Here is a 27,914-nt window from a genome sequence, read left to right on the forward strand (position 1 = left end):
TTTCAAATGCAGTTCTGTATTATTGTATAATCCCCCATTCCCTGCAAGTCATGCCATGATCAGTACTATAATGGATTAGACACTTCAGAATAGTTGAAACAAACAAAAAACATAGAATTGAAACCAATAAATTTTTAAATGACAAAAATACCAGTTTTAATAGATGCTTCCTGAAGTGTGCAGCATCTGCTTTTTGTCAAGGTACTCATCTTCTCTGGTTTCATAATGTGCAAATCTTTTAAGTTATAGACTTATTCCAGCCAACTTCCCTTACTAGTGCTGAAACAAATTCACAGTATAAACTGTCAAGATTCTCCATGTGAATGTGTGTGTATACATCTATATATTCAAAAAAGTGCAACTCATCCTATTTTGCAGAGTCATACAGTGGCTTTGTACTTCACACACAAACAGCAGATTTCATAATAGGAAGAAGACCTCGCATTAAACATGACAATAGTAATGTCATTATTTCATAGCAGATATTTCTGCTTTATAAGAGGCTGTGTGGAATCTGCTATGCTATAGAATGTGAAAAGTTCCTTATTCAGTCCAGTGTCTGACACTTAAGGGATTCAGTTACCTCCTAGTAATATCTAAAAGCATAGAACAAGATATGCCCCAAATCGGAAAGTTCATTCTTAATTTTCCAGCTTTTTTGCAGTCAGACTCTTGATACTTAAATCCACTTCTTGAAGGTCAGATGATAAACTCATTGCACTCCTTCCCTGATCTGCTATAGCAGCTCTTGCTCATCATCTTCAGATCCTGAGGGTCCTTGTCGTACTTCTTCATACCATTTGTTTGTGAGGGTTTTCATCTGTATGCGCCCATGATGCAAGTCCTAAGGCACAAGAAATCCAGAACACTTGTTATTGAGCTACAACACTAGTTGTGTGTCTGAGAGAGCAAAAGAGAAAGCCTAGTTTAGCACATTCCTCAGGAAATAATCTGTTTGTGGTCTCGAAGTGTACAAAGCAGTTCTGTTTCCTACCAGAACACATCAAGTGTTCTATCAATTAGTAATTATATCCAGGGGTGATATTTTTGTGAGATTTTTGACCTGTTTTTCTAGACAGTCCTGCTTTGTGGATTTTAACAGTCATAGAGTCGTCTAGATAGCCTTTCTTTGAATCTTACTCCCCTCTACATGTTCCCAGGGACAGGGGAAAGCTTGTGGCTTGCTTTGGTGATTCACATAATTATTTTTCTAGCCTTTGGTTGCCATCTGGATGGCTGCCTGCCTGCGTTTTTGGCTACCAACTACAAATCAGATGCTTGCCCTAGTTTCTTGATTCATTTATGGTTTTGCTAAAAACATACAAAAAACCCTCTGGCTTCTGCAAGGAAGTGCTGAAAGTGTTCTTTCGAAAATAAAGGTAAAAAATAAGAAAAATTGTATGTTTGAGCAGGCTAGAAAGATGGAATGGGCACACTGTACAGAAAATGTTTAATTACACAGCAAAAATGCTTAATTCTATGGCAAATTGGAGGAGAAAAAGAAAAAAACGTGAATTACATGGCAAAGAAATCTCAGGTTTCTAAGGCCTGGAGTGAAAATGGCACAGTATTTACACCTCTCAGAGCAGCTCAGTGTTAAGTTAGTTGTTCAGGTCAGGTGCCACTTTGCATTTACAGATCCACAGTCTTCATCTCCCAGTGAAGGAGTCTTTAAAAAAAAAAATTAAAATGAAGGCTGCAATCCTTATGCATAGTTCCAAGAGAAAAGCTGCACTCTGCAGAAAAATCACAGCTCAAGAATTCATAGGACCAGTTACAGCAAAGGGCAGCAACTGTGTGTGATAGCACTTTAAAAGCTCTGCACAGGTAGCAGTAGCTTTTCCTAGAATCAGTAGTAATTCCTGATACTTTTCATGGTAATCTGCAAGCTTAAAGGCAAGTTCAATAAATCCATTCAGCTTTTTAACTTTAATTGTGGTAGCCCTCAGAGATGCTCACTTAATCCAACCAGCAATTTTACAGTGCAGCTTTTCATTACAGCTGTTCTGCATATGCACAAGGAAGATACTACATGGCTCTCTTTTCCTAGTGTACAAGTTGCATGGCTGCACTGGAGTCTTGAATGGTACAGAGTGAAATGACAATCAACTCTACCATGGAGTTTCTTTTCTTTAAGAAAACAAAAAAGACTTACTTCTTGTGTGAGTCGTCTGGTGAAGAAAGGATTCAAATACTTAGCATCAAGCCACATAAACCCTTTGAGGTCCTGGCGTTTTATGTACTGGGCTTCATATTCCTCCTCTGTAAGCTCTGATAAATGTTCAGATTCTATGGTATTTCCCTAGAAATATCACAAATTGCAATAACTTGAGAAATATTGCAGTTATTTCCTCCAGCTTGCCTTACCCCTCCCTACTCTGCTCTATTTCTTCTCAAAACCAATTCCCATGCTGGAACAAAATGGAAATTATCCCCTCAGCCTCCCAGGACTTATGGCTGTATGAATCTGTCCAGTTGTTGACTCCCAGAGTCACTTGGCTTCCCTTTTCATGCTGAAAGGTAAAAGGCTTCAAATATCAAATAATTTTGTACTAGTACTAGGGACAAATTTCTAGCATGTGAGCATTCCTCTTGTGAGCTGCATGATAAGTTTATATAGCAAGCAACACTTTAATGTCAATATCTTACTGAAAATAAGCCCTGTTTCAGAACATGCCATATCCCTGCACTCTTCTTATAGACATCTACTTCCACAGACAGGATAAACTAATTCTGAAGGCTGCAAACTTTCTTAAAGCCTTATGCCAAGAGAAGCTGTTCATCAGACTCCACAGAATAATACCCTGCATGTATCCATTTGATGGTTTAGGACAAAACAGGAAAATGCTCCCAGAATACTTTATATATTCCTGTCTTTAGCAGATGAGTTTTCAGCCTGGCTGTTAGTTTTCTTCAGTACTTCTGTTTAGCAAGAAACGACTTTAAAATAAAACCCAGTCGCAGAGGTGCTGTTGTTAGCACATTCTCATGGCCTTTGCTTTGACTTTTTCAAAGTAATTTCCATCTGCCTTTTAATTTATGACTCATAATGCACTAGCTACTTTCTGTCTGTATATGACTCAATCTATCCTGTCTCATCTGTCTTATGCTTTAAGGTTACTTTAATTTGTATGGATCAATTTATAATTAGATTGAGTTGAGATAAATTACTTTCAGCTCTTTGTCCAGTTATTTGTGTAAACAGTAACCAAGCACTGTATTTGGGATATTTTAAAATGATACTGCTTGGCTTTTTCATGCCATACTTCCATTTTACTTTTTAGTAAATAGTAAAATACCAGTTTTTTCTTTGAAAATTAAAAAAAAAATCCTCTGAATAAGGCAACAACAACAAACCATCTTCTCTGTCTTGCTAAGGTTAATGTCCTTCTTGTTCCTCTTGCGTGCTTTGGAGTCCTCAATATCAATCAGTCTGATGAGGGGCATGGTTCCCCCTCCCAGCAGCAAAATTGTGAACAGCACAATGATGATTGTTGTTGTCCCAATGAGCTGTCGCTTCTCAATTGGTTCCAAGCCCAAATGGAGGCTGAGGGCATAGGGAATTGCACCACGTAGACCTTCAGAGAGAAGAGTAAATCAATGAAGAGTGAATCAGCACCATTGTTAGTCCTTAGCACCCTGATAACTCAAGAATCCTCCACCCTTGAAAGATTTTTACAATCCACACCCATTTGTCTATCATTTGGTTACCATCCTAAAATGAGTAAAAGGCCTTCAGGTATTGTTTTTCAGACTAAAGCAGCTAGATTTTTAGGAAAGCAGATTCTTTGCAGAAAAGTTTTAGTTGGAATCTATACTGCCCAGTCGCCTAGTACAAAGGGGGAAGAACATACCTCCATACTTTGAGCTTTCACTTACCACTAAACCACATGATAAACATCATTTTGGGGGTGATTTTATGATCACGGAAAAAGTTGAGTAGGTAGGAAAGTGGAAAAATATTCACTGCTCTACCAAATAGAACAAGTACCTGAAAAACAAAAATCAAAGCAAAAGACTGACTGATGTGTTACAGTCACCCAGGCCCGAATTGCATTGCATTTGGCTTGTACTAGCTAAGGTGAATAAACCCTTATCACCCACAAGTCTCATAAACAGGCCATGTTGCTAAACCAGCATAAAAATATCTCTCAGCATCAGTCAATGTGGAATTTAACATTTTAAATGTTTTTCTGATTAACTGAAATTAAACCAGACTTGTCACTGGCAGAGACCAGACACCACTTTACTTATAATAAATGAATGAAACCCAGGAGGCATTCCAGAGAGACCAAGAATTACTTTGGGTAAAAGTTTTCCTCAGTTCAGCTCCCTTAATCACTCCCTTGGCACAGCAGCTAAGAGGCTAAGATATTTCTATTGTCTCCCCATGGACCAGTTCCTCAGAGAAAAAGGCCAGGAGCCGAACAAATGGCATGTAATTCAGTTCCTCAACACTTGCCTGGGTGTGCTTATAAAATACACCAAACATCCAGGCAACATTGTGAGGGAAAAAAAAAAAAAGTACCATTGCTTTAGTGACAGACAATCAATGAATACAATGAAGACTCTAGCTCAGAAAAGCCATTTTTCACAAGAGCATTGCTTTGAAAGCTCCACCACAAACAGACCTTACAAAGGTAAATATCCTAGAATTAGTCAGTAGGATCCTTGAAAGGGCTGTGCTGTTTACTTTTATGAATCACTCTAAAATTATTCAATGTGCATTATGGCTGTGAGGGCAATGCTACAGAGAAGGAAGTTTCACACCTTAGATATATATTAGATAAGTTAGGTATGTACGTGCAATGCAGCAAGAGCAGTTCCCCATGCTGATACCATAATCCATAACCTGTAGAGAACAGTTCTCCCTTTTAGCCATGGACTAAAATGTACTAATATACATTGAAGCACGTGATGGGAAATGGATTCCTATTTTCCTCTTTTCACTCTGTCAAGAGAATGTACTTTTCATGTTTCAATTAATTGTAACAGCAAAAGATGTAGGGAAATCCCACGTGAAACATAATCCAAAGTACTAATACAAAAAAAAAAAAAAAACCTACACTGAAATACAGAAAGAAAGAAAAAGAATTAAGAATGAAGTGAGAGTGAATAGACGTTAAGAGAGGTTTTGAGTAAGGGCTACCTCTGAAGATGGCAAGCTCAGAGTGAAGATGTGATGTGTGGACTAAATTGGTTTAATATAAACAAGCTGCAAATATCTATGACAGAAAGACACAAAAGCTGTAGTCCTGGAGTGACAAAATATAGCCAAGTTTATATTAGTTTGCATGGTTGTTTCTGCAAACTGCCCACTCACAAATTTTTTGTATGAAGCTAAAGGTACATAACTCAAGATTGTTTTCCAGGGAAATGAATTCTGGCATAAACTGGCATTTATAATAATCTCAAAATCTTTTGAGATTTATTTTAATAAATCTAGCAGGGTTCAAAATAAGTAGGGTCCTTTTCCTTCTTATTAAAAATCCGATACACTGGGGTTCCAAAATAATGGTAAACTGGAACTGTGTACAAACACCACAGTGCTGGCAACAAAACTAATAATTTCATGCTATTAGTGAGAATTAACTTTGTGCAATATATAAAAATATAAAGATATTTTTATAAAAACCTATAAAACCCAACAAATGGTCTAAAATATTGTAAGAGTTTGTTTTTCCCCACAAATACCATTAAAAAGTACCTAAACAAGTTTGAAAAAAGTACATACTTACTATGCACCAGATGACAAAGGATGTTTCAAACTTGTGAGGAAAACTAAAAATTGACAGGCCAAGAAATGCAAAAACACACGTTTCTGAAAAAGAAAAATCACGTTTGAAATAAAGAATTCTATAAAACCTTCTCTATTCCTATTACAAGTTATTACATATGGTACATAGAATTTATATTTATTTCCTGGCCTTTGAATGCTCAAAATAAGCATGAATGCCATTATGCAAAAAAGACAGATACTCACTGTTGGCAGACTGCACTTTAGTCTGTGTGTAGCAGGCTTTTTTCAGCCGTAAATTCATAATTATTATGAGCTAGCAAAACCCTATTATAAAAATTTTTTCTTTGTTCTAAAGACTGAGGAGTTTTTTTTTTTTTTACTTAAAGAATATAGGACAAGCTGTAGAACACAAGCTTATAGGAGTAACCACTATCAACTTCTGGAGCTTTAAATCGGATTCTCTATAAAACTGGGATGTCAGGCACAGTCTCATATAATAGTGCTCAACATGCAATATAAAGTGTCCAATTTATAAATACTTTCAGTTCTTATAAACTGCAGGAGTTCACAACTTTCACCGTAATACTACATTATATGATCTACCAACCATTGTATATTCTAGTAACCTCTAGAAGTGATGTTTGGAAATCTGAAATAATACCACCAATGCACAATGACTATTTCCATCCAAACATTTCATTTCCGAAGTACAAACTTCTTAGCATTACAGAATCTCACAGTAAGGCTGTTTCCTAAGTCTACTGTTCTGGTAGATGTCCTAGCAAGGTAGCTTTCTTATCACAGAGGCTGTTACAAACAGGAAAGTTTTAAACAGACAGTAGCAATAACTGAGTTACTGCAGCATGATGCATTACTGCTCATACTTTGGGTACTGGCTACTTCCATTTGCATAGCCAAAACTTGTTATAAATGTGTAGGAAGTTACACAGTAGCTTAAATTAACTCCTTTGGTGACTTGAATGAATGCACGGTTTTTAGCATTTGTAACAGGTTAAGACAAAACCTGATGAGCTACTGGTGCTCGTGTGGTTAAATCTGCAGCAACGTCACTCCCTGACCATGTTCCAAGTGCATCTTTCTGCAAACAGTATGGAGCATGTTCATGCGATCCCCTAAAGAACAGGGGGATATATTTGTAATACTGAATCAAGTCATTTCTTCAGAAGTTTTCCATTGATAAACCAACAGAAAGGCTACAGGACGCTGCGCTGCCTGTATGACCGCTTCCAAAACCAGCTTCTCAATCTGGGAAGCTATCGTTTTTGCAAGCAGCTTTTTATATCCAAAATAATTTACAGAAAAATACTGCTAAGAATCCATCTACTATGACTAAAAGTAGACCAGACGAGTCAGAGATCTCTACTTGGTTATCAATCTTGCTGCAAATCTTAGCAGGAGCCTGCAGGATGGGAGAAGGAGAAGATTTACTGTATGTTTTATCCAGGATGGCAGGAAAGGTGACTTTTGACTGCCTCCCAGCCTGCACTATTAGGAAGTCTTCTCTTAAAGGTATGTACCACTGACATATGAATAGCTAGAGGAAAATTCACATCTCTCCTACTCCCATTGGAATCACCATTTCATGCAAATTAATTTTTAAACTGTATTAGTCATATATCAAAGGTAGCACCTACCACACATGAAAGCAACAGTTCTCAGTGTCTGCTGCATTAGTATCTGTGTAACCGGGGAGAGGTTATGGTGCGTATAATGGGACATGACGATGCCAGAGAAGAGGATTGCCATGATACCTATAAAGGAAATGCAGCAGTCAACAGAAGAATAGTTTGCATGCTATTTGCATTTACACCCCATATTAATGCAAAAGCTTATGAAGCAATGACTGGGGTTTCCATTGCCACCGCTATTCATGCTGTTTTCATTACACTGGTCATATTAAATGCTAGGAGGTCCAATATAGGTCAGATGCAAGCTAGAATAAATCCCTGTTCTGGCATGTTTTCCCATATAAGGGAAATAATAAACTGATTCTTGACTGCTTTTCCTGCCTTTCACTCTCCTTAACCCATGGACAGATGAGATCAAGAAGTAATAAAAACAATTTGAGAGTAGTGGGGCAAGAGAACTGATTTAGCTCTCCCAGAAAAGTGTGTCCTTCTTTCCTACATGCTCATCAGCCAATCAATCACTCCACCAGAAGCAGAATGAGAACAACAGGGTGTGAATCCACCATGGGTGTGAATCCACTCCTGTAAGGTGTACCAAATGATAAAAATTAAGAAGGACTGCCTACCCACAACTTGCTATCAATCTGAGAATGAGAAAAGCTACTGAGACTTCAGAATTCAGGGCAAAAATAACTTCTGTGGGATGATAGAGCCCGATATGTAGGGCCTGTAAGGAATGCTACTGTGCAGAATGTGCCTTGTCTCCAGCATACAGGTCACTACACCAGCTACTACAGGTGGTTTCGGAAATTAACGATAGCCACTTAATTTACCATAGTAGAGTTCAATTGCCCTAATGACATGCACAGCTTGGATGGAGGTACAGCAGCTGATACCATAGGCCAGAACAGATGTCTCAGATTTCAATGTATTCTTGCATCTTTGGGATTTTGCCATCTACCTTGCTTAACAGCTCTTGGTTATTTATGGAAAGAAGAATCTGAATCTCAACCTATTTCTCTAACTGCTCAAGACATATCACAGAAGCTGTCAGTTGTTTGCTGTTCATAGGGAGTTAGATATCTTAAAGGAAGTTTTAGAATTTCCACAGCTGCTGCAAAGACTTACACCAGAGAAAGATGTCATTTGAGATGATGGCTAGGACTGGAAAAATTTAGTAGCACACTTCAAGAACAACTACTGTACTCCTTGTGACAAAACTGACCAAAATTGACATGACCCAGAAGAAATCAATTGCAATGTGGTGGCTTTCTATGATGGAGTTACAGCATTGGTGGATATAGGAAGAGCAACTGACATTATCTACCTCACATTCTTAACATATACACCAAGAACTTTATGAAATTAAAAATAAAACAATACCAAAGAAAAGAAACAAGCAGATTCCCTAGCTGTATGAATTAAACTAACTGTTGCATCCCTTTCCTTTGAGAAATGAGACAGGAAGCTGATTGCCTTCAAAAAACACTTAAATCAGCAGAGGTCAGGGATGTTGGGTATCCAGGTATCCAGCAGAACTGGACCCCTGTCTTTGTACTTGATTCCGCAGAACGAAAAAGTTAATCTCCAAGCCTCTTCTCCTGGCCCTCAGCAGAACTGCTACCTGGTGTCCAGAGATACATAACATATTCATTGGTCTCAGCTAACTTCACTGAAGGACGTGCAAAAAAAACCAGCTACTGGGTAGGAGGACAGCCATTATCTGAGTTAGCTAACACAGCTAAGCTCTCCACACAGTATGCAGCTCAAATCTGACCTCTGTGTTAGGCAGAGGTAACTGAGAGAACACTATTTGCAATGGCTAGCTAGTGCTTATGAAAACCGTGATTATCTTTTCTATACATTTACAACATTTAGTAGAGAATAAGTGTTCCCGTAAAGTAAGGCAAGGTCAAAAGTAAGAGCACAGGTTAAATGAGAAAACATGTAAAAGAAAAACAGGGGCCTTCTTAGACACACAAAAAAACACTACTCAAATTTATCAGAGAAACTTGCACATACTCATTTTGCTACTCACCTGAGAGTGAGATACCCTCTGCAAGTCCGTAAGGAAGGTAAGCAAAGATAATCATCATCCCAAACTCTAGGGAGGGTGTCTTCCTTAAATCAATATGCTTTAACACGTACACACAAAAAGGTTATGGAAAAGGTAAGGTAAAAAAATCCAAAGAAAAATTTAAATTGTTACCATTCCATTACAAAACAATGATTATGATTAATCTTACTCACTACATGCTTACTGGATAGCTAATAAAGTCTACAAATTGTCCCATGACTCAGGTGTAGAAAGATTAATAATTTCTTACAAGGAGTGTTTTTTAAAGAACCTACCACTGGTAGAACCCGGTCAGAATGGACAGACTTAGAGACAGAAAAGTTCTGCTACTGATGTACCTACACAATAATGACAACAAAATGCTAGATTGTTTTTATCTATCTACAAAGGCCATCTCCCTACACACTCAGTCTTTAAAATTTCTTCTCCAAAACTATTGTAAATAAGCCACAGAAAACTGTTAAATAGTAAAGGCTTTCCTAAAAACAGGGGAGAGTTATGAAACAGCAAAGTAAAAATAAAACAGTCCTCAGTTCTGTTTTAACAAAAATAATGTATTTTTGTCTTAAATATTTAAGATACTTAAAACTTACTTGACATTTGAAAGTCAAAAGTGTGGGCATTTGTCAAGGGCTGCAAATTCAGCTTTGCATCTCATGTGTGGTTCTGCAGCACAGCTGCTAAATACAAGAAGTAGATTTTGCCTCAGATTTTGTTTAGTTATTTGCCATGATAAGCATGCAAATAAACTTTTCTGGTCAGTCACTAGACTTCTAGTTATTTTAAAATGGATGTGACAGATCTGCAGTAATATTAACACTGAGGAGACATGTTCACTTATTCCTTGAATCATGTCCTTCTCTCAACTCTTAACTTACCATCTCTGGTAAAATTCAGAGGATAAAAGGCCCATAACATGGAAGTTCACATTCCTCCTGAGTCAGGAACCAGCAACAACCTTCAGTCATACTTATCTGCTGGCAAATATTAAGAAAATTCCATTGCTACGCTGAAATTTTGCATGTTTGGGGGAAATCTAACTCTGAGGCACAAATAACTGTAATAGGGCAACTAAGCAGCTTTTCTCTTGCTATCATTTAGGTATCAGTCAAAGAAACGTTAAACATCTGTCTCCCTCTTTTATTGTGATGTATGGAATAATTTAAAAGTTTGTGGAATCAGACTAATGAACCAAAAGAGGAAACATGTCAGTATTTAATCAATCTGTTCCTGTTATTTACAAACAAAATACTTAACAGTATGTCCCAGATGACATGAATAACTGTTGCATGAGCCTAGAACAAAAAAGCTACCTACGGTGAATTTGATGTTAACATTAAAGCAAGCTCTCAGCAAAGGTACCTGACTTAAACAAACATCTTTCCTTATCTCAGCAGAGAAGCTTCTGGGTTGTTTAGCAACCAATGCATGCAAATGGAAAAGGCAAAATATAACTCCACGTAAAAACAAATAGAATAGTATCTGTATTCAGCTGGATGAATACACAGAGGCAGATGAGGTGGTCTGACTCAAAAGGAGCTTTTTTTCCTTTAAATTAACTTTCATATATGTAGAAAATGAGCCATGTATTTGTAAAAACAGATCAGTATTGAAATTGAATTAATGCATTTTGAATTTGCAAAACAATTACCATATTTTATAACACTCCAGTGCACATAATATAAGCTACTATACAGCATTTCAGACATTAATTACATGTATGTTCATAAAAATTTGATGCAGCTTTTTAACATACACCCATGCATACTAATACAAAAAGAAAATAAGCATGAGAAAATCCTCAGCCAACAAAACGATCTCTGTTAAGAAACATCTCCTAAGGAATGCTGGAAAATATGGGAGAGAAAATACTATTAGAGAGCTGAAGTTCACCGATTTCCATCTGTGTATCACCAAAATTTAAAAAGGATATTAATGCAGAAATAAGGCCAGTAAGCGTGCCAAGTGCTGCAGAGCCGAAGAACATCTTAAGAAAGTATCCCAGTGCCTGTAGAAAGGTTTGCCATCCACTTACATCTGACATATTTTCTCTTGTCAAACCTTCTGCAGTGCTAGATAAATAAAAAATAATAATTAAAAAGAAAGAGTTATAAATTCTAAGCCTGGATCCAAAAGAGACAGACAGCTTTTGAGAACAACAACAAAAAAAGACTTGTATTTCTTTGCTGCTAGTACTTTTAAAAGGCTTTTACTTTGATATATATAACAAGAGGAATGTCAAAAGATGTTAAATCAAGTCTTAGTGTAATCCCCAAAGGGAAACCTAATTCTGCCAAAAATCTGGAAATCCAGCATTGGTCTTCTGAAGCTTCTCAGAATGGTGTAAATAGGCTATCATAATGCCCAGTATTACAAAACAATTTTCAAACTTTGAAAGGAAAACACATTTTGCTGTGGTAAAAACTCTGGGCATGAAAGAGAAAGGTCAGATCACATGATCCTCAGAGAAAAACAAATGAACAAGGACACGTCTCATCAAATATTTAGGTGTGAATGAGAGACAAGAAGGTCACTGGAGAAAAACAAAGACGTTCTTAAGAGGAAACAGAATAAATCTCTTTGAATTTCAGGAATATCTTTCATAGAATTCCATGCAAAAAGGTATGGATTCTAACTAATTTTCTATTTGACTACTCTTAGTCTTCACGGTCTTCCACAAAGGGACCATGACTGTATTAAAAAAGCTATTAGATTACAGGAAAATTACTCTAACTTCTCTACCTTCTTAGCTGATCTACTACTCGTATACGTGCACAGTAATATCTATTGATTTTAGCAATAATATGAAAATATAGCTATATATCTCTATTTTTTACTCTTTTAGCCACACTGAACTATCATGGATAAATGATAAAGATATTGGATGCTCTTGTTCCTTGTGATAGCCCCAAAATAAGTTCCTATTGCATAGATGTTAATGCATCCCCCACAGACTGAAATGTGATTCTGGGTATAAGCCAACAATACAGGAGATACAGTTGCAAAATTGGCAAGATAAATATTTTTGTGCAAGCTTGAAAGGATGCATGTTGGTCTTCTGTTGCCAGGACCTGAAGATGGAAAGACAGATGATAAACTTGCAGATTTACATAACAACCTGGGGTCAATTTGATGAGGCACTGAGGGAGCTGCAAAAAGACAACCATTTAATGTCTCCTGCCTATGCAGTTTATGCTCTGAATTGCTTTTAATAGTGCAAAATTCAGCATTGTACCAGAAATACATGATTTGTTCCAAAAGCAGATTGAAGAATTCCTGTATATCTGAATAACCAATCAACAGAAAAAACTGTGGCTGCTGTTTCCTTACATGTATTGTTCAAATGCACTTACTTGGTCAAGACGATAGAGACTGCATCATTGAGAATGCTTTCTCCAAAAACCAACATGTTAAGTACAGGATCCACATTGAGGGCATTGAAAATGGCAATAGTAGCCACAGGGTCAACCGCAGATATTAAAGAGCCAAATGCAAAACTGGGAGAACATAAAACAACAAAAAAAGAAGCCAGATAAGAAAACGAGATGAAAGAAAAATATGTACCTAATCAACTTACATTAAAAACTAGTGACAGTGATGTTATTTCCTACAGTGTTTATAGAGCTAAGCTCTCTTCCCATTAATAAAAACTTGATGTGACAAAAGGGATGGTTTTGTTTTTCAAAGAGAAAAGTTGTTGTCTAACTGGAAGAGAAGATTGAGAAATATGTAGCTCCCAGCTCACAACAACAGTACTAATGTCTCACTCCAACTAAGTAAGAAAAAACAAACAATTTTACAGATACTGCCAAAACCATGTATCATATATGCATAGCGTTACCTGTTTAGGAGTACTAAAAGGCAACATCTAAAAGGAACAGCTAAAAGTTCATTACTTTGGAATCCAAGAATAGACAATATAGAGGCAATGGGACTGCTCAGCTGCATAAAGTCAAACACTGGGACAAATAAAGAAGATTTTTGCTGTTCATGCATGTTTTACTTGTTACTTTTCCTGCTTGTCACTTGACTTATTTATGGATTTTAACAGAAAACCGCTATATTTTGCCATACAATGAACTAGTAAACAAAATACAAAAATAATGCAGAAATTAACTCTGGGCTTGTGTCCTCCTAAGAATCTGATTAGATTCTTTGCCAAGTTCTTGAAAAATCTACATTACTGATACTGAAAAGCTCGTTACATCTTTTAAGACACTGTTTGGATGAAGAAGCTATGCCTTTTTCATACATATTAATCATGTCAACCAATCAAAGTTTACATATTTTAACTTTAAAGGTTGTTTAAAAAAAAAACACAACAGTGCATTTCCTGGCTGGAAAAATCACTGAGCACAGGATACTATTTGGAAATAAGAGCATCGTAATAGGATTTAGAAGCATTAGATCAATTTCTTGGTGTAATACACAATATTGAATCTAAGCAATCCAAAGAGTAACCAGAAAAGCTTGCCAACTACAGTGCCTTTTCCAGATACAGTGTTATCTTGACAAGTACTCCATTTCATGTACTACTCCATTTCCCCAAGAGCTTACCTGTCTGTCATGTTGAGTTTATAAATTACATCAGCCTGAAATAGGCAAAACAGAAAAGAATCACAATCAATTGTATTTTGCTGCTATTTTTACAATTAAAGCATCAATCAAACCTTAAGCTCATTATCGGGAAAAACAAACAAACAAACAAACAAAAAAAAAACAGACCATAATAATATAAGAAGTAATAATAAAAAAAAAAAAAACAGTAATAATGTTACCCAACCTAACATTACCCTGTTACAATTCTGGTCACCCCAAACCATCAGGAAAGACCAGACAAAACTGGAACTGATACAAGTAAGCAAAGTAACCAAGGCAGTCAAAGGAACAGAAATGTGAGAGGCAAAGACAAAAAGCATCAACCATTTAGCCTAACAGAACAAAGTCTCAGAGAAGACATAACCATCTACATCTATGTATTGGGTTAACTAACCTAAGAGGAAACACCAAAGCAGAGAAGTGAAAGAAAGCTGTCAACTGAAGAACAAGTAAATTTAACACTGGAAATAAGAAGATGGCTCTTCTAGAAGGCAGGTTTTGGAACAACCTTCCAGTGGGAAGATCAAGTAAGCAAATGAAAACAAAACTCAGCTCAAGTCTTAATTGCTTTTAACATGAAGTATGTAAGGGATTATATTACATTGCCTCTGAGAAAGCATGATAGCAGAGAACTGGACCTTGTGACCCAGGAATTCAGTTTCACTATGTTTGTCTGTTCTTGAAAAACGGGCTTTCAAAGAGCAAGCAGCATAAATGTAAGTGCTTCAAAGTAGTTATTCTTACCTGGCCCAGGAAATAAATTCCTCCACCTACAATGAAAGCAGATATCGCTGTGCCAAATACAGAAAATAGTGTGATGGAGCCTATGTTCTGAAAAAAATTGCCCTGGAACACAGTAACACATTAAGTAAATCAGTGAAAATGGACAGAGGGAAAAGTCATATTTCAGGTTTGCATCTAAATTAAATTCTGATTCACAGCTGTGTTTGAGAGATAATAAGGCTTCAATAGTTTTATTCCAGGTATTCCAGGACATATATCCACACCATCTGCCTGAGGAGCTTGCTCTCTTGAGGACAACTGCAAAACCCTGTGATATCCAGGATGGGATGTCAGTTTGGAACTATAACAAAAATCGAATCCTCAGATGAGCAACTGAATTTTCAGAATCACTTGGACCAACCTGATGGAACTGTAAATGAATCCATCTGTTGTAGAAAGGGCATGTGAAAAAGACTTGTAAACAGCCCAGCTGCTAGTCCATGTCTTAGATTGTAATTTTGAATAGAAAAGTCTTCAGCAATGGCACCACTCACGGTACTTCTATCTTCCATTGCTCTCTCCCTCTTCCGCAGTACAGTTTAAACAGAAAGGCAGCACACAGGGTGGATGAGAACTGCTTCTGCCAGAACTAGCACTGTGAGAAATGTCCATGGAAACACAGCCTCTCAAGCAAACAGTGAAAACCCTTGCAATCTTTTTTGCCCTTCCACTTCTTTACATAAGGAGCGACCCCACCTTTCCCACTTCTGTTCCTACTCCTTCCCATTTTGCCTCCTTCACATCAGCCCTTGTACAGCTCCAATGAGGTAAGAAACCTCTTCAACCAAGGAAAATTACGTCTGTGCTGCACCTACTACCTTGCCAACATTCAGTTAACAATAACAAGCTACATTCCCTGCATTCTGGGTTGAAGGAGCTTATTATTTTTGCATTCTCAGTTGCCTGATGATGAATATGATGGAATTTAGTGCAATTATTCTAGATTTCACTACAATAACTGAAAGCAGAATCTACTTCAAACAAAACCTCAACATTTAAAAATGAGTGTCTGGCATTGGCTAACCTTATGCAATGAATATCCAGATTCAAATATAATAGGTGGAAGCAAAAGCAGAAAAAACATATTTGGGCGAAACATTTCTTCTTCCTGCAAAACAAAAATGAAGCATAGTTTGAAGGATATCATGATTACTGAAATAACACTGAATCTTCCCAAAGGAAATTATTAAAAAATAATAATGAAAAAATGTATCAAAACTATCACATTTCATTTAAAAAGCTACATCTGATTGAAAATCTATAACATTTTAATGTGTTTCAACTGAGGAGAAAGAAAGTCTTTCTTTAAGAAAATAACTGCCAAGAAATACTAAGCTTCAAGCTAGGATTAAAATCCACTACTCAGATCAAGATTTTTACTTTAGTAATATAAACCCTGTTTAAAACTGGCAATTCAATTCACTGATCTAATTTGAATAAACTGTTGGATCCTATTAAACAAAATCACAATTTAAATACTGCATTAATTATTATTGCAGGAATAACGAAGAGTTCATTGCTTTGATTATGTGGATAAACTGCAGGAGGCAAAACCCTTGCTTCACTGTAGAATTCACCTCTTGGAGACACTTCTGCCAGGATTCTCCATCCCTGGCAAAGTCTCTGTAGCTCCACACAGAAACACGTAAGATCTCATCGCATCACACATTGATTCAGGTTGGAAGGGACCTCTGGAGGTCTCTGATCCAACCCCCTACTTCAAGCAAGGCCAACTCAGAGCAACTTAGTTTGCCTCAGGCTTTATCCAGCCATGTGTTGAGTATTGCTGTGGATGGAGATTCCCACAACCTCTCTAGTCACACGTGTTTGGTTATCATCTCTGTTAACATTTACTTCCTTGTATAAAGTAAATCACGGAGTTCCAGGACAAGGACATCCTTCTGCACAGCAGCTTTGCTTACATTTTCTGCTGGAAGTAAAGCTCAAATCACATTTCCATTGTCTCAGTGTGAGAAATCCTGCTGCTTCAAGCACACTGATGTTGGCAGTCTTTCCCTAAGAAGCTCTGGAGTACCAAGAAATGTGCCATGCTGAATGGATTGCTCTGTGAAGTGTTTGTTCTCAATCTCATAATATGTTACAGGTTTAAGTATATGCAAATAAATTAAGTAAATAAGGTAATTTTTAGCACAGCTATTCTGGAGAAGTGCTCCTTTCTTCCTCTGTGAAACCTACATTAACATCCACAGGTAAAACATGTAACTTTACAGTGTATCAACACACTTTTTTTTTTTTTTTAAGAAAACACCTACAGAATTAACTCCTAAAAGAAGAAAAGGACTAAATCTAGCCAATAACTATGTAAGACAAATAACTGAATTGCTGTACTTTTAACTGTAACTGGTCCCACACTGCAAGATGCATAGGAACCCCTTTAGGAGGAAAAATATTGTGAAGAAAATGAATAGCAGGATCATGACTCCAAATATTTGGTTGCATTATTATTTAAAAAAAAAAAAATACTTGGCATAGAGTATAAAATACTGAATTCTTGGAAATTACCTCTAAAGAAACCCATATTACTAAGTCTTATTTCAAACATTTAGAGATCGTTCTGTAATTAACAATTAATTGCTTCAAATATACCTTCCAGTTGGCCAGCTTTTGAGCCTCTATGATTTTTATAAAAGCTCCCATAAGGATACCTAGGAGACAAAGAGATAATATTCTTAAAAATTCACAAAACACACCACTGTTTCCATTAACTATTACAGATTCTCAGTCAACGAAGTTTTGAAAGTATAAACAAGGCAAAACATAAAGCAGCAGGTCTTTCATTCCTAAATCACAAAAAATGTTGGGGTCTGATATAAGATAGTTTCTGATATGTCACATAATTACACAGCTTCCATACACAAAAGGTTGTTGCTTAGGATATCTAAATAGTGAGTACATGTATTGACAGTACTCTGCTTGCTGTTCCTCAAGTAAGCAGTTTAACTGCTCAGAAAGGCTTTTCATCTAGAATGCATTCAAATTAAATTTGTCCTGTCTTCCTAAAAAATCAGGAAGTTATTAGTTAGATAGCTGTGCAATTGCACAAAACAGCCATGTCATTTCAGTGCTATTTGCAGCATTAACACAGCTTAAGTGAAATCAAAGACATCTCCATAGGGGTGAATTTTGTCTCAATGAAATCATAGCACTTACTGGCAATGGAGTAGACAACAAATTCTGATCAGGGTGGAGATACTATCAGAACTATTTCCCAAATGGATTACATGTATTTTAAGTCATGTAGAAATACTAATTTAGGTATAAAAGAACTTTATCAAGGGTGCTGCAAACTCATTGGTTACAGATTATTGTGCTCTTTCCTCCCACATATTTTCAAACAGATAAGTCAGAAGACTCCAAATTATCACGATTTTGTTTGGAGGCTAAGATAATTCTTAGCCTGTCATTACTTGCATTCAAGGAGTTACGAGGAATTTGTCTTTGGTCAGATTCCAGATGCATACATTTATATATGTATATATATTCTTCTGTATATATCTTTTTATTATTTACAGAATGAAGGCTTAATAATCAAACACTGGGATATAGAAGTGAAATACACTGAATAAAAGGTAAGAAGTGGCTAAGAAGTGTTAAGTGTGCTTGTTAAGTGTGCTTTCCTGTAACCCATGTGTTTTTCATTCCCTCATACCATAGCTATCAAAAGAGCCTTACAAATAGCATCACATGGATTACTGCTGATGGATGTGTCATACACAGAAATCCATGAGGCTTAAGCCTTCTTTCATACATAAATGTGTGAAGGCATTGGTTCCAGAAAATAGAAATACTTGTTCCATTAAATGCTTTATATGGAAAGGAAGAGCAAAACATTCATGAAGGAACATTAAACGTCTGGTGTCCTTTGAAGGAGGCCAGAATACAGATGCAGGCACTCACATGCCAGATAAACACAGATTTCAGTACTAGCAGTCAGGCCTTCTATTCTGGGATGGAAATGATGTCAGAAGTCAAGGACTGTAACATTTCTGATTTTTGCAGGGTAGCAACACTTTCTTCAGCTGGCACAGACAACACTTGTATCATTTAACAAGTTTATGTAGGGAAAAAAAAAACAAACAAGCCAACAACCAGAGCCTATACATCTGAGGGTACAGATTCCAAGAAGTGCACTTTCCAGGAAATTTTCAGTATTTTATGAATTTGCATTGATAAACGTTGCATAAAACTGTGTTTTGAAGGGATTTAATGGAAATGAGAATCCCTTAAATTACTTCTGCAGAAGTGAAAGGGCTCCAGCACAACTGTGAGAAATGGGACCACTGGGAGAAGGCAAAACCAATCTGCAGGGTCTGGGCTAGGCATCCGTATCCTGTGAGCTCAAGACACCCAAGTATATGGCCAGTCCCAATCTCTTTTGGAAGAAGAGCTAATCATAAACTGATCCTAACAACAGTGTCACAAAAAGAGAAGATCCTTTCATGATATCTAAAAGTTAAATGACTGGCAATGTAAGTGTAAGGCAACAGCAGAGGTTAAGGAAAAAGGATGAGATGGAACTACACAACTTACATCTTCCTATAGTACAGGCTAGTTCTAGCTGCCTGTTGTGCACACTTGTACTGCTAAACTAAGATTACACTATGTAAAGTCATGGAAGAGGGCTGCACAAAATAATGCATCACCACAATGGCTTAAGAGCAGCAGAATGAAACTTTGATGATGGTTTGTACAACCTGCCCCATGTATCTTTACAAACTACTCCTCCGTTATCACTAGGTAAACGAAAGCAGTCTTCTTTCAGACAGTTCCATCGATTACATCAGCAAGATCAGTTCAGTGTTTTTGTCAAGAGGCTAATTGGAGAGTTAAGTCTGTAAGAGTTAACCTCATTCCTTAGATAACATTACAAAAAGTTTCTTAGTACAAACAACTTCAGGAACAAATCTGAGAGAAAAAAAATTCTGGCAATTATTTTTACCAACAAAATCCAGTACCTTTTAAGGATGAAGATCAAAATCTACCCTGCTCCTGCCCTGTTCACCGGGAGAGTAATATGCACTAGAATTGGTAAAACACAATCTTCTGAGCAGCTTAGACAATGGCAGGAAAAACAGTTGTGAAAACCTTACTTATCTGCTCAGCTGCCACATTTATTAGTCCTTAATAACTGCCCAAGAACATTTGTTTAATTTACAAGTTAAAATAGGACACACCTCACTTCTGGCACTGCTAGCAAAACTGGATACTTGAAACTCCAACTGTGCTCTTGCAGCTGTGTAGATCATTACCAGTAACAGAGGTTCACTGCCCAGCAATTAGCTGCCAATTCCAGTGATTATACAGATGCCATGGCCTGTCAGCAGAGCTCACAGTAGTTTAAATACGACTGAGTCAATAAACTAAATAAATAAGGCTTAAGTGACACCGGACATATGTTAGCCTGGTTGCTATTGGGTATAACATTCTCCTGACTTAGTGGGATTGCATTTGCTGGTATCATCCAGTCTGCTTTGGGAGGCAGCCTACAGCTACGCAATGGTTTGCACACTGAAAACTGAACTGTGCGAGTTTCTTATGCGGCTTCTGTGTGAAAACTCAAATGATGCACTGATGTTCCTTACTGATCTTGAGTAACAGTGACAGCCATAGCAAGAAAACTCAGCAGTTTCATGAACCATAGCAAGAAAACTCAGCAGTTTCATGAACAGGCTTTTGTTGACAGTGACGGGAGCACAGAACGTAACAGCACAGCTAAACTCCCTGCCCTGCTGCTCAGATGCCAAGAACAGGAAACAGAAAGAGAAGAATGTCTGTGCCTCTGCTGCTCCCTGCAACCCTCAGCAGGAGCAGTGACACAAACTTCCCTAACACTTCAACAGTGCCCAGTAGTTGGCTTGGGGCAGAATAATGGCAATGATATCAAAGAAAATCCAAAACTAAGCCTGCAAGAGCAAGCAATATAGTACTGCACTTTAAATGGGGGAATATGCTTCAATTTAATTAGCTATTTAATAACAATGGTAACTAACTTGATTAGAAACCAAATTAACACTTTTCACCTTTCTGTACAAAACCAAAGGATACTGAAGAGACAGTAAAGTCCTTCTGAAACCTTTCAAGACACTGGAAGATATACCAAACAAAACATCTCACCTGTCACTGGCAATGTGTAAGAAGGAGAGGAAAGAGAAATGTGTTAATAGGGAATCAAAGCACAGTTTCCATGAGGATGAAGAAGTCAGGATGATCTAGAGCAGCTCTGATCTCTCCATGTAGATAGAAGCCTAACCACACAAGAAGTCTGATGGGTGCTTGGGTGCTGCTACTATAAAGATGAGGTGTGCATGCAATACCCAGGAAATCCACACCATCACCATGACAGATTTCTTAGAGATCTATCTGTTTTTCAGCTGCACAAAAATGTCAAAATTTAAATATGACCTTGTAAGACAATCTTTGTTTGAATTTCAGCACCTTCTCCTATGCTGGTAATGTGATGTGGCATGCATCAAATAGAGAGAACTAAAAATTCAGTGTGTTACACCTTGGGAAAAATGTGTTTTTCTTCTAAGTAACAGCTCTAAGATTTTCTCAATCTAGCACCAAAAAGATGCCAGAAGATTCCTGTTTTCGAGAAAGTGCAAGGTACTACACAAGCGCCAGAAAGCTTATTTCCTCCCATTGCGAAATGGTGTGAAAATGCAGTGAAGAGGTATGACAGAAGAAGGTACCAGAAATTACAGCATAGCCCAGGAGAAAGATAAAAATCTACCCATCCAGCAAGTATTACATTCCTCCACACTGTGTCAGGATTACCGTTAAGCATCTTTCTCTTTGTACTGTATTTTTAGAAGGGCTGTCAGTGAAAGTGTCACTCCTAATAGAAGCAAAAATATCACATTGATACTGGTAAACATGTTTCAGAGACAGGTGGAAAACTGTTTCCTGGGGTTAGTTAAACCAGGTTCTTTAAACATTGCTAGACATTATGTACAGAAAATAATGAATGTATTTGGCCTGATCTCCTTCTCATTTACACATGTATAAATCAGAAGCAACAGCACACAACTAAGTGAAACTATCATAATGTAAAACTGCAGGTTTAGGAATACTCCAGATTTGGTTCAAATTACGCAAGGACGTGATTATCATGAAGAGTGGCGTTCTTTTATCTCAGGTCACAGGAATAGCTCTTGTCATGGTACTACAGGGAAAGTTAAGTATCTAGCACAGTGATAACTAAGTATCTGAAAGTCGTGGGCAAGTGTTGAAGATACAATTATATCCACACCTGGACTAAATCACATATATAGACATAATCCTACAGATACTGAAACAAACACATGTACCATTTGAAAGGCAAGGCCAGAGTATGGCCACCAGGGAATGATTTGGAGTGCTTTGTCAATGCTTTATCCCACCTTGCAGAGCCCAGAATGGAGGTTTGTTGCCAAAACACCTAGGTAATGACACCCCTGTAGGGCCCATGTGTCGTTTTGCTGATCCACTCTCTGTACCTATGCCTATTTCTTGATTTTTTTCATCAATTTAGTTATTTGAAGTAGTTGTTTTTCTTCACTGCATCCACTTTTCCACATCTTTCTAGTGACGGCTAACACACAAAGGCACAGAATTTCAAGCACAGACTACTGAGTCTCTGAATTAACACAAATCTGATATAAAAAAGGCATGGTTACTCACCTAAAGAAACAACAGCTACACTCTCTGGTAAAAAATGCAGTCGGTATTTTATCAGTAAATGCACCAATATGATGCAGATAGCTGTGAAAGAAAAAAAAAAAAGTAGAAAATTTAGAAGTGTTAGCAGGGAATAACATATGCTTTTAAGTAGCATTTCTAAAATGCATGCAGGAAATCTTTTCGTAATGATTTAGTAGAATACCACTGATGAAAATAACCAAATTCTAGGTTCCTAATTCTCAATGAAATACTTAAATTAATCTACAAATGACAGAAAATAACTGAGGCAAGTTTTAGCACTTAAAAATATCTTCTAAAAATACAAATATTGCTACTCTTAGAGGCTGATTCAGCTTACAAGAAAATTTTCTCTGAACAGTAGCTGTGAAAAATGGCAGTCATACAGAACATGCAGTTTTAATATCTTTTTTTTTTTAACATTTCCACATTTTTGAAGTAAAACATGTAAGCACATATACACATAGCCTCAATTAAAATTTCAGAGCTATACTCTTTTGTACCTGACTCTCTTTGAGGAAATGGGCTTTATGTAAATGTATAATCACAGAACAAAAAAAATTTACACTGGAAGGGATCTCTGTGTCATCTAGTCCAACCTCCTACTACTCAAAACAGGGATAACTTCAAAGTCAAAGAAGTTGTCCATGGCCTTATCCAGTTGAGCTTGGAAATCTTCAAAAGCGAAGATAGCACAACCCCTCCACCCCCTAGTTCCAGTAACGGTCTCATGGCTGCTTCCTTCTTGTTTTGGGAACCTCAGAAGAGTCTATTGCTCATGTTTAGTGGTGCTATGAGGCTGCAGGATGGATAACTGCTTAATTATCTTGACTCACATAAACCTAGATCATTAAATTCCTACCAATTTTTATTTGGACACTCTGCATGTTGAACTGAAATTCTTCTCCCATTTTAATCTAGCTCAACTAAGAGTCAGATAAAGAAACATCTGTCTTGCATCTCCGCAATACATACATTTTGCTCTATTCACTACAAAATCTTTCAGCAATGGCCTAGGATATAAACAATTACTGCTCACATTTTGACAGAAAGCAACTGAAGCTCAAGCAGAGTCAACAGCATTTCATAGGTGGAATCAAACTGTGGCTTGCCAAATGCAGCAGAGACTGTTTCAAACTGTGCAGTTTACAAACCCAGTGGCAACTGCAATGACCTCGCTTCTGTGAACAGCTCTTGGTGATTCAGTTTAACTGCTCCTCCTAGTTAACAACAACACAACAGCCACGCTGCAGCTGGTTCAGAACACTGCTTTTAATTTACAGTCTGAAAGGTGCAACATGTTCCACCAGGAACTCTGAGCTCTGGCATGACTTGCTGGCTCACACCACCCATGAACTACTGGGGCCTCCATCATGATCTGCATTCACTGTACAGCATCACAAAGTACAAAGCTCATAAATACAACTACCACTCTTTTTTGTCCTCCTCTCCTGTGCTAGGGAATTGGAATCACTCTGATGCCTGCATTCTCGCCCTTGTAATCTCATACGCCCTGCTCGTATACAATAAGTGTGACATTTTATTTATGTGCGTATGAACGGATGGAAGGATGGGCTTACAGACTGAGCAAGGCCTCAAGAAATACACCATATTTGCTCACTTACTGGCATGCAAATTGTTTGTGGCCATAACTGCGGGTTCTGAGTGACAAGCAGGGACAGCTCCGTGCAGGAAGACTGGCAGGACTCATTTCCCTACATTTACTCCACTTCTACTCCACCAATCTTCACAATATTGACCCATCAGTTTTCAAACACCAGTGTTTACAGCACAATACTTTGACGCAGACTGAAACTGCTTACTTTAAATACTGTACTAAGAACTGCAGCAGTTCAGGAGCTAACAACTCAGACATTTGACTGCCAGCTGCCAAACTACTGGAGCAATAACCTCATCACGTACCCCAAGCAGTTTTTGCACACTTGTCCATCAGTACTACTGAATTTTGACCAATTTCCTGTCCGTCAAGCACAAATAATATGCGTCCAACAAAGACATTTAGGATTACTGTGTTAAAAGCATTCCATACTGCTACTGCCTGGGACAGATCCATAAAGGTATCTGTACCATGCAGATTTCCAGTGAACTCCAATGCAAGCACAAATATGCTTTCCATTTAGCAGGTCTAAGTGCCAGCTTCTTTCTACTCTTTTTACTTCACTTTGACAATAAAATAAAAAGCAACCATGGCCTAAGAAGCGCCTGCCACCACCAGAAATACTGTGTGGCAGCCCGGTAGATTCCTTAGCTGCTTGTCACCTATTCCTTGTGTAGGACTGCTCAGTTTGTATTTGCAGCATGCCATCTCCCCCAGGCACTTGCACATAGCAGGAATAAAGCAGGCAAAAGGCTGGAAGAAGCATGATTCTGGACATGTTGTAAGAATATTCAAGTGTCCCCTTAAGGAAGTGCACCGTAGGCGCACCCGTGACAGAAGGGAATTCCTGGATCCCACGGATGCAGCAGAACAGACAGGTATGACTTTTTGGCTCAGTGGGCTATTGAAAATGAAGTGGTGTTTGAACAGATGAACAAGCCATGGGAAATCTGGGATTGGAAACTACCTCATACTGCTTCAGGGACTTTAAATCTGGGGCTTGAATTTGACACAGGCAGCTCAGAACAGATCTACTTCTGATCCCAGTTTAGAACATCTTAAAGGCCATAACAGTGCATAACATCCAGATTTGAGTGTTGTAAGCACATTCATGTTTGTCCTTACTACGCTCTTAAATGAGATTACTATGAGTGGCAGTAGCTATGAACAATAAGCTTTTATACTAGTTCTACTTTGTTCATGGGACTCCTCTGTCCTGAGGGTGATGCTTTCAAGATGCATTAAGCTATCGTACTGGCATGAGCAGGCTGGAACACAGTCAATAAATGATAGCTCTGTTCTTAACGTTCTTCTGACCTTTTAAAATCCACGAGACATGCATACTTAGAAATTTTGACTTTAATCTTACAAGTTTTCTGAACTACTGCATTTTGCTTTGGTCTTTCATTTCTGTTCAAATTCTACTAGACCATTGACCACTGGGAAAACATCAGCCCTCTTTGAAGACAAACTGATACTGTAGAAATAATGTATTTATTTTTTAATCCATATGATTTGCAGAAGTTTCTGCACTGCTTTCAACTCCACATTTCGCTATTATTTCCTTCATTTGCTACAGGCAAGAGTGACCACTTGGAAGACTAGCTGACCTGTCTGGCAGAAAAAAGGTTCTTTCAGCAAAGCTTGCTTTGGAGAAACCAAGCACACACACACACAAAAGAAAACAGACAAGCAATCCTCTGTGAAAATTTTGTTATTGTTACAGTTTTGACTACAGCATTGCTCTAAGCAGATGGCAGGAGACAGCTATATTCTACTAGAGGAAAGATGACAGCCTAGACTAGAGAATTGGGTGGGCATCTGCCATTCAAAATCCCTCTGTATGTGTAACAATGTTAGCATAACTATGGCAATCTGCAAGTAGCTCTTGCACTGGTAAGAATGTTAGAAACCTGACAGAGCCAGACAAATAGATACTGTACTGTAGTACCCGTGCAGGTAAACCCAACTATCTGGCATCGCCCTATATAACAAAGTATCTTGAGCGATGTCTGGAAGGGCTAGAATCAATCAAAACTGAAATCCATCCAGTATGCTCTCCTCAAAGAGAGATCCAAGCACCACAAGGCGTTCTGACAGCATCTTTCTCATACATGCACATATGCCATGTGCTTGATTAGGACCATGAAGCCAATTAAACATGTTGTCTGCACTTTGAGATCAACGTGAAAAGGTCTGCAATGGGCCTCTCTTTCAATGGGTCTGGGGGAGGCCAGGTGATTAATTATATGTGTATATACACCCAACTCTTCTCAGTCTTTGTGCCTATACAATACTTTGTTTCACAGAGAAAAAGATTCTGAAAGCCCACATCCTCACATGCAGAGTATGCTTAAGAGCGATTAAGAGACTTTCAGTTCATCATTCACCTAATACAAGAAGACTAAAAAAAATTGTCATGCCACTAGATTGCTCCTCTTGCTGTGCTTGGACTCCAGTCTGCACTGGAAGGATAGGTTTAGCAGGTGTAGGTACCACCAGCTTGGTGGTAGCAGCCAGCGTGGTGCGGAGGGTGACATTGATGGCTTCATGGGTGACATTTGCAAACCTGTCAGGATGACACAACATGTGATTACACCAGCCGGGAGCAGCATGACAAAGAATTAGCCAAGAAACAGCACGCACAAACCCCACATCACACCGAGTTGTGCCACAACCAACACATGCAGGCTGCTTCCAGAAGCGCTCTCTGATCCCAGACAAATGGCGGAATTTCGTATACACTAAGATTTTTATTGCCCAGTGTCTTCGTGCGCTGCTGGCACCAAACACCCTGCAACGCAGCTGGGGGAGGCAGCGAGAGCCTGACGCAGCGGCACCCAGCCTGACAGCGGCCGGGGCCCACGGCCAGCGAGGGCCGCTTGGGGACCACTCAGGGGCCACTCAGGACCATTGAGGGCCCACCCAGGGACCACTCGGGCTCACCCGAGGGCCCGGCCTTCCCCCGGGCTGCTCCCCGCAGCTCCTCACACCATCCCGCGCCCCCCCCCCCCACGCAGAGCCCAGCCCCGAGGCCCGGGAGCCGCCCGTGCTGTCCCGGGGGCCCGAGCCGGGCGCAGGGAATCTTCCTCTGAGGGGAACGGTCCCCGCCCCCCGGCGGGCCGCCCCCCGCCGCACTCACTCCGCCATCTTGCCGCCCGCCGGCTCAAACCGCGCCACTTCCGGGAGCGGTGCGGCCGCTCTAGCCGGCGCCTCCGGCAACTCTATGGTGGGGAACGAGAGGGAGGCTGGGGGGCGGGAGGGGTGGGAGGGCCCGCATGCGCAGAGCGGAGCAGGGAGGGAGGGGGCGTTGTCGCGCGAGAGCTGTGGGCCCGTCGCGTAGCAACGCGGTGACGTCACTGCCCGGAGCCGTGGCGTGACGTCATCGTGACACCCCCCCCCCCCCCCCCCCCCCCCACGCCATAGTCCCCCGCCGCCATTTTGCCCCCTTGCCTCGTCCTCCCCTGACCCACAGCCGCCCCAAGGCAGCAGCCACAGCGCCGGGCTGGTGGCAAAACGCTTTAAAACAGCAGGTGAATTAAAACACCATGTGAACAACATGTAATGTGAATAACATGTCATGGTGTGGTCGTGGATTGAAATATCGTGCATTAAAGTGTCATGTGGTCATGAATTTCAATGTCGTGTGCTGAATTAAAGCATCACATGGTGGCGAATTAAAATGTATTTAGTAAAACCTGTTAAGTAGGTGGTTGTCAGCCTTGCCCGGCCTAAGTTTGAACTGCT

At 38.9% G+C, this 27,914-nt stretch overlaps 1 protein-coding gene across 2 annotated transcripts; it reads right to left on the reverse strand.

The window, feature by feature from the left end:
- SLC9A8 (solute carrier family 9 member A8) lies at positions 1–27,452 on the reverse strand. Of its 2 annotated transcripts, XM_027473128.3 has the most exons (16): positions 27,310–27,452; positions 26,558–26,736; positions 22,532–22,612; positions 17,456–17,514; positions 15,873–15,956; positions 14,810–14,911; positions 14,024–14,058; positions 12,820–12,963; positions 11,400–11,538; positions 9,428–9,533; positions 7,396–7,512; positions 5,739–5,821; positions 3,880–3,991; positions 3,358–3,578; positions 2,156–2,302; positions 1–844 (listed from the first exon to the last, which is right to left on the reverse strand). In XM_027473128.3, the coding sequence occupies exons 1-16, from the start codon at positions 27,315–27,317 to the stop codon at positions 737–739; spliced, it is 1,725 nt and encodes a 574-aa protein (XP_027328929.1). In that variant the 5' UTR covers positions 27,318–27,452; the 3' UTR covers positions 1–736. The 2 variants fall into 2 exon arrangements, with proteins under 2 accessions (XP_027328929.1, XP_071882463.1); XM_072026362.1 differs by lacking the exon at positions 26,558–26,736 and having other exon boundaries at positions 27,310–27,418.
- Between the last annotated feature and the right edge of the window lie 462 nt (positions 27,453–27,914).

This window comes from Anas platyrhynchos, chromosome 21 (assembly GCF_047663525.1).
Source record: "Anas platyrhynchos isolate ZD024472 breed Pekin duck chromosome 21, IASCAAS_PekinDuck_T2T, whole genome shotgun sequence".
NCBI classification, from domain to species: domain Eukaryota; kingdom Metazoa; phylum Chordata; class Aves; order Anseriformes; family Anatidae; genus Anas; species Anas platyrhynchos.

Coding starts and splice junctions, on each gene's coding strand:
- SLC9A8 (XM_027473128.3), bottom strand. Junction 22,613..26,557: donor TTTTAGTCTTCTTGTATTAG/GTGAATGATGAA, acceptor TTTCTTTCACAG/CTATCTGCATCATATTGGTG. Junction 14,059..14,809: donor GAATTTATTTCCTGGGCCAG/GTAAGAATAACT, acceptor TGCCTATTTCAG/GCTGATGTAATTTATAAACT.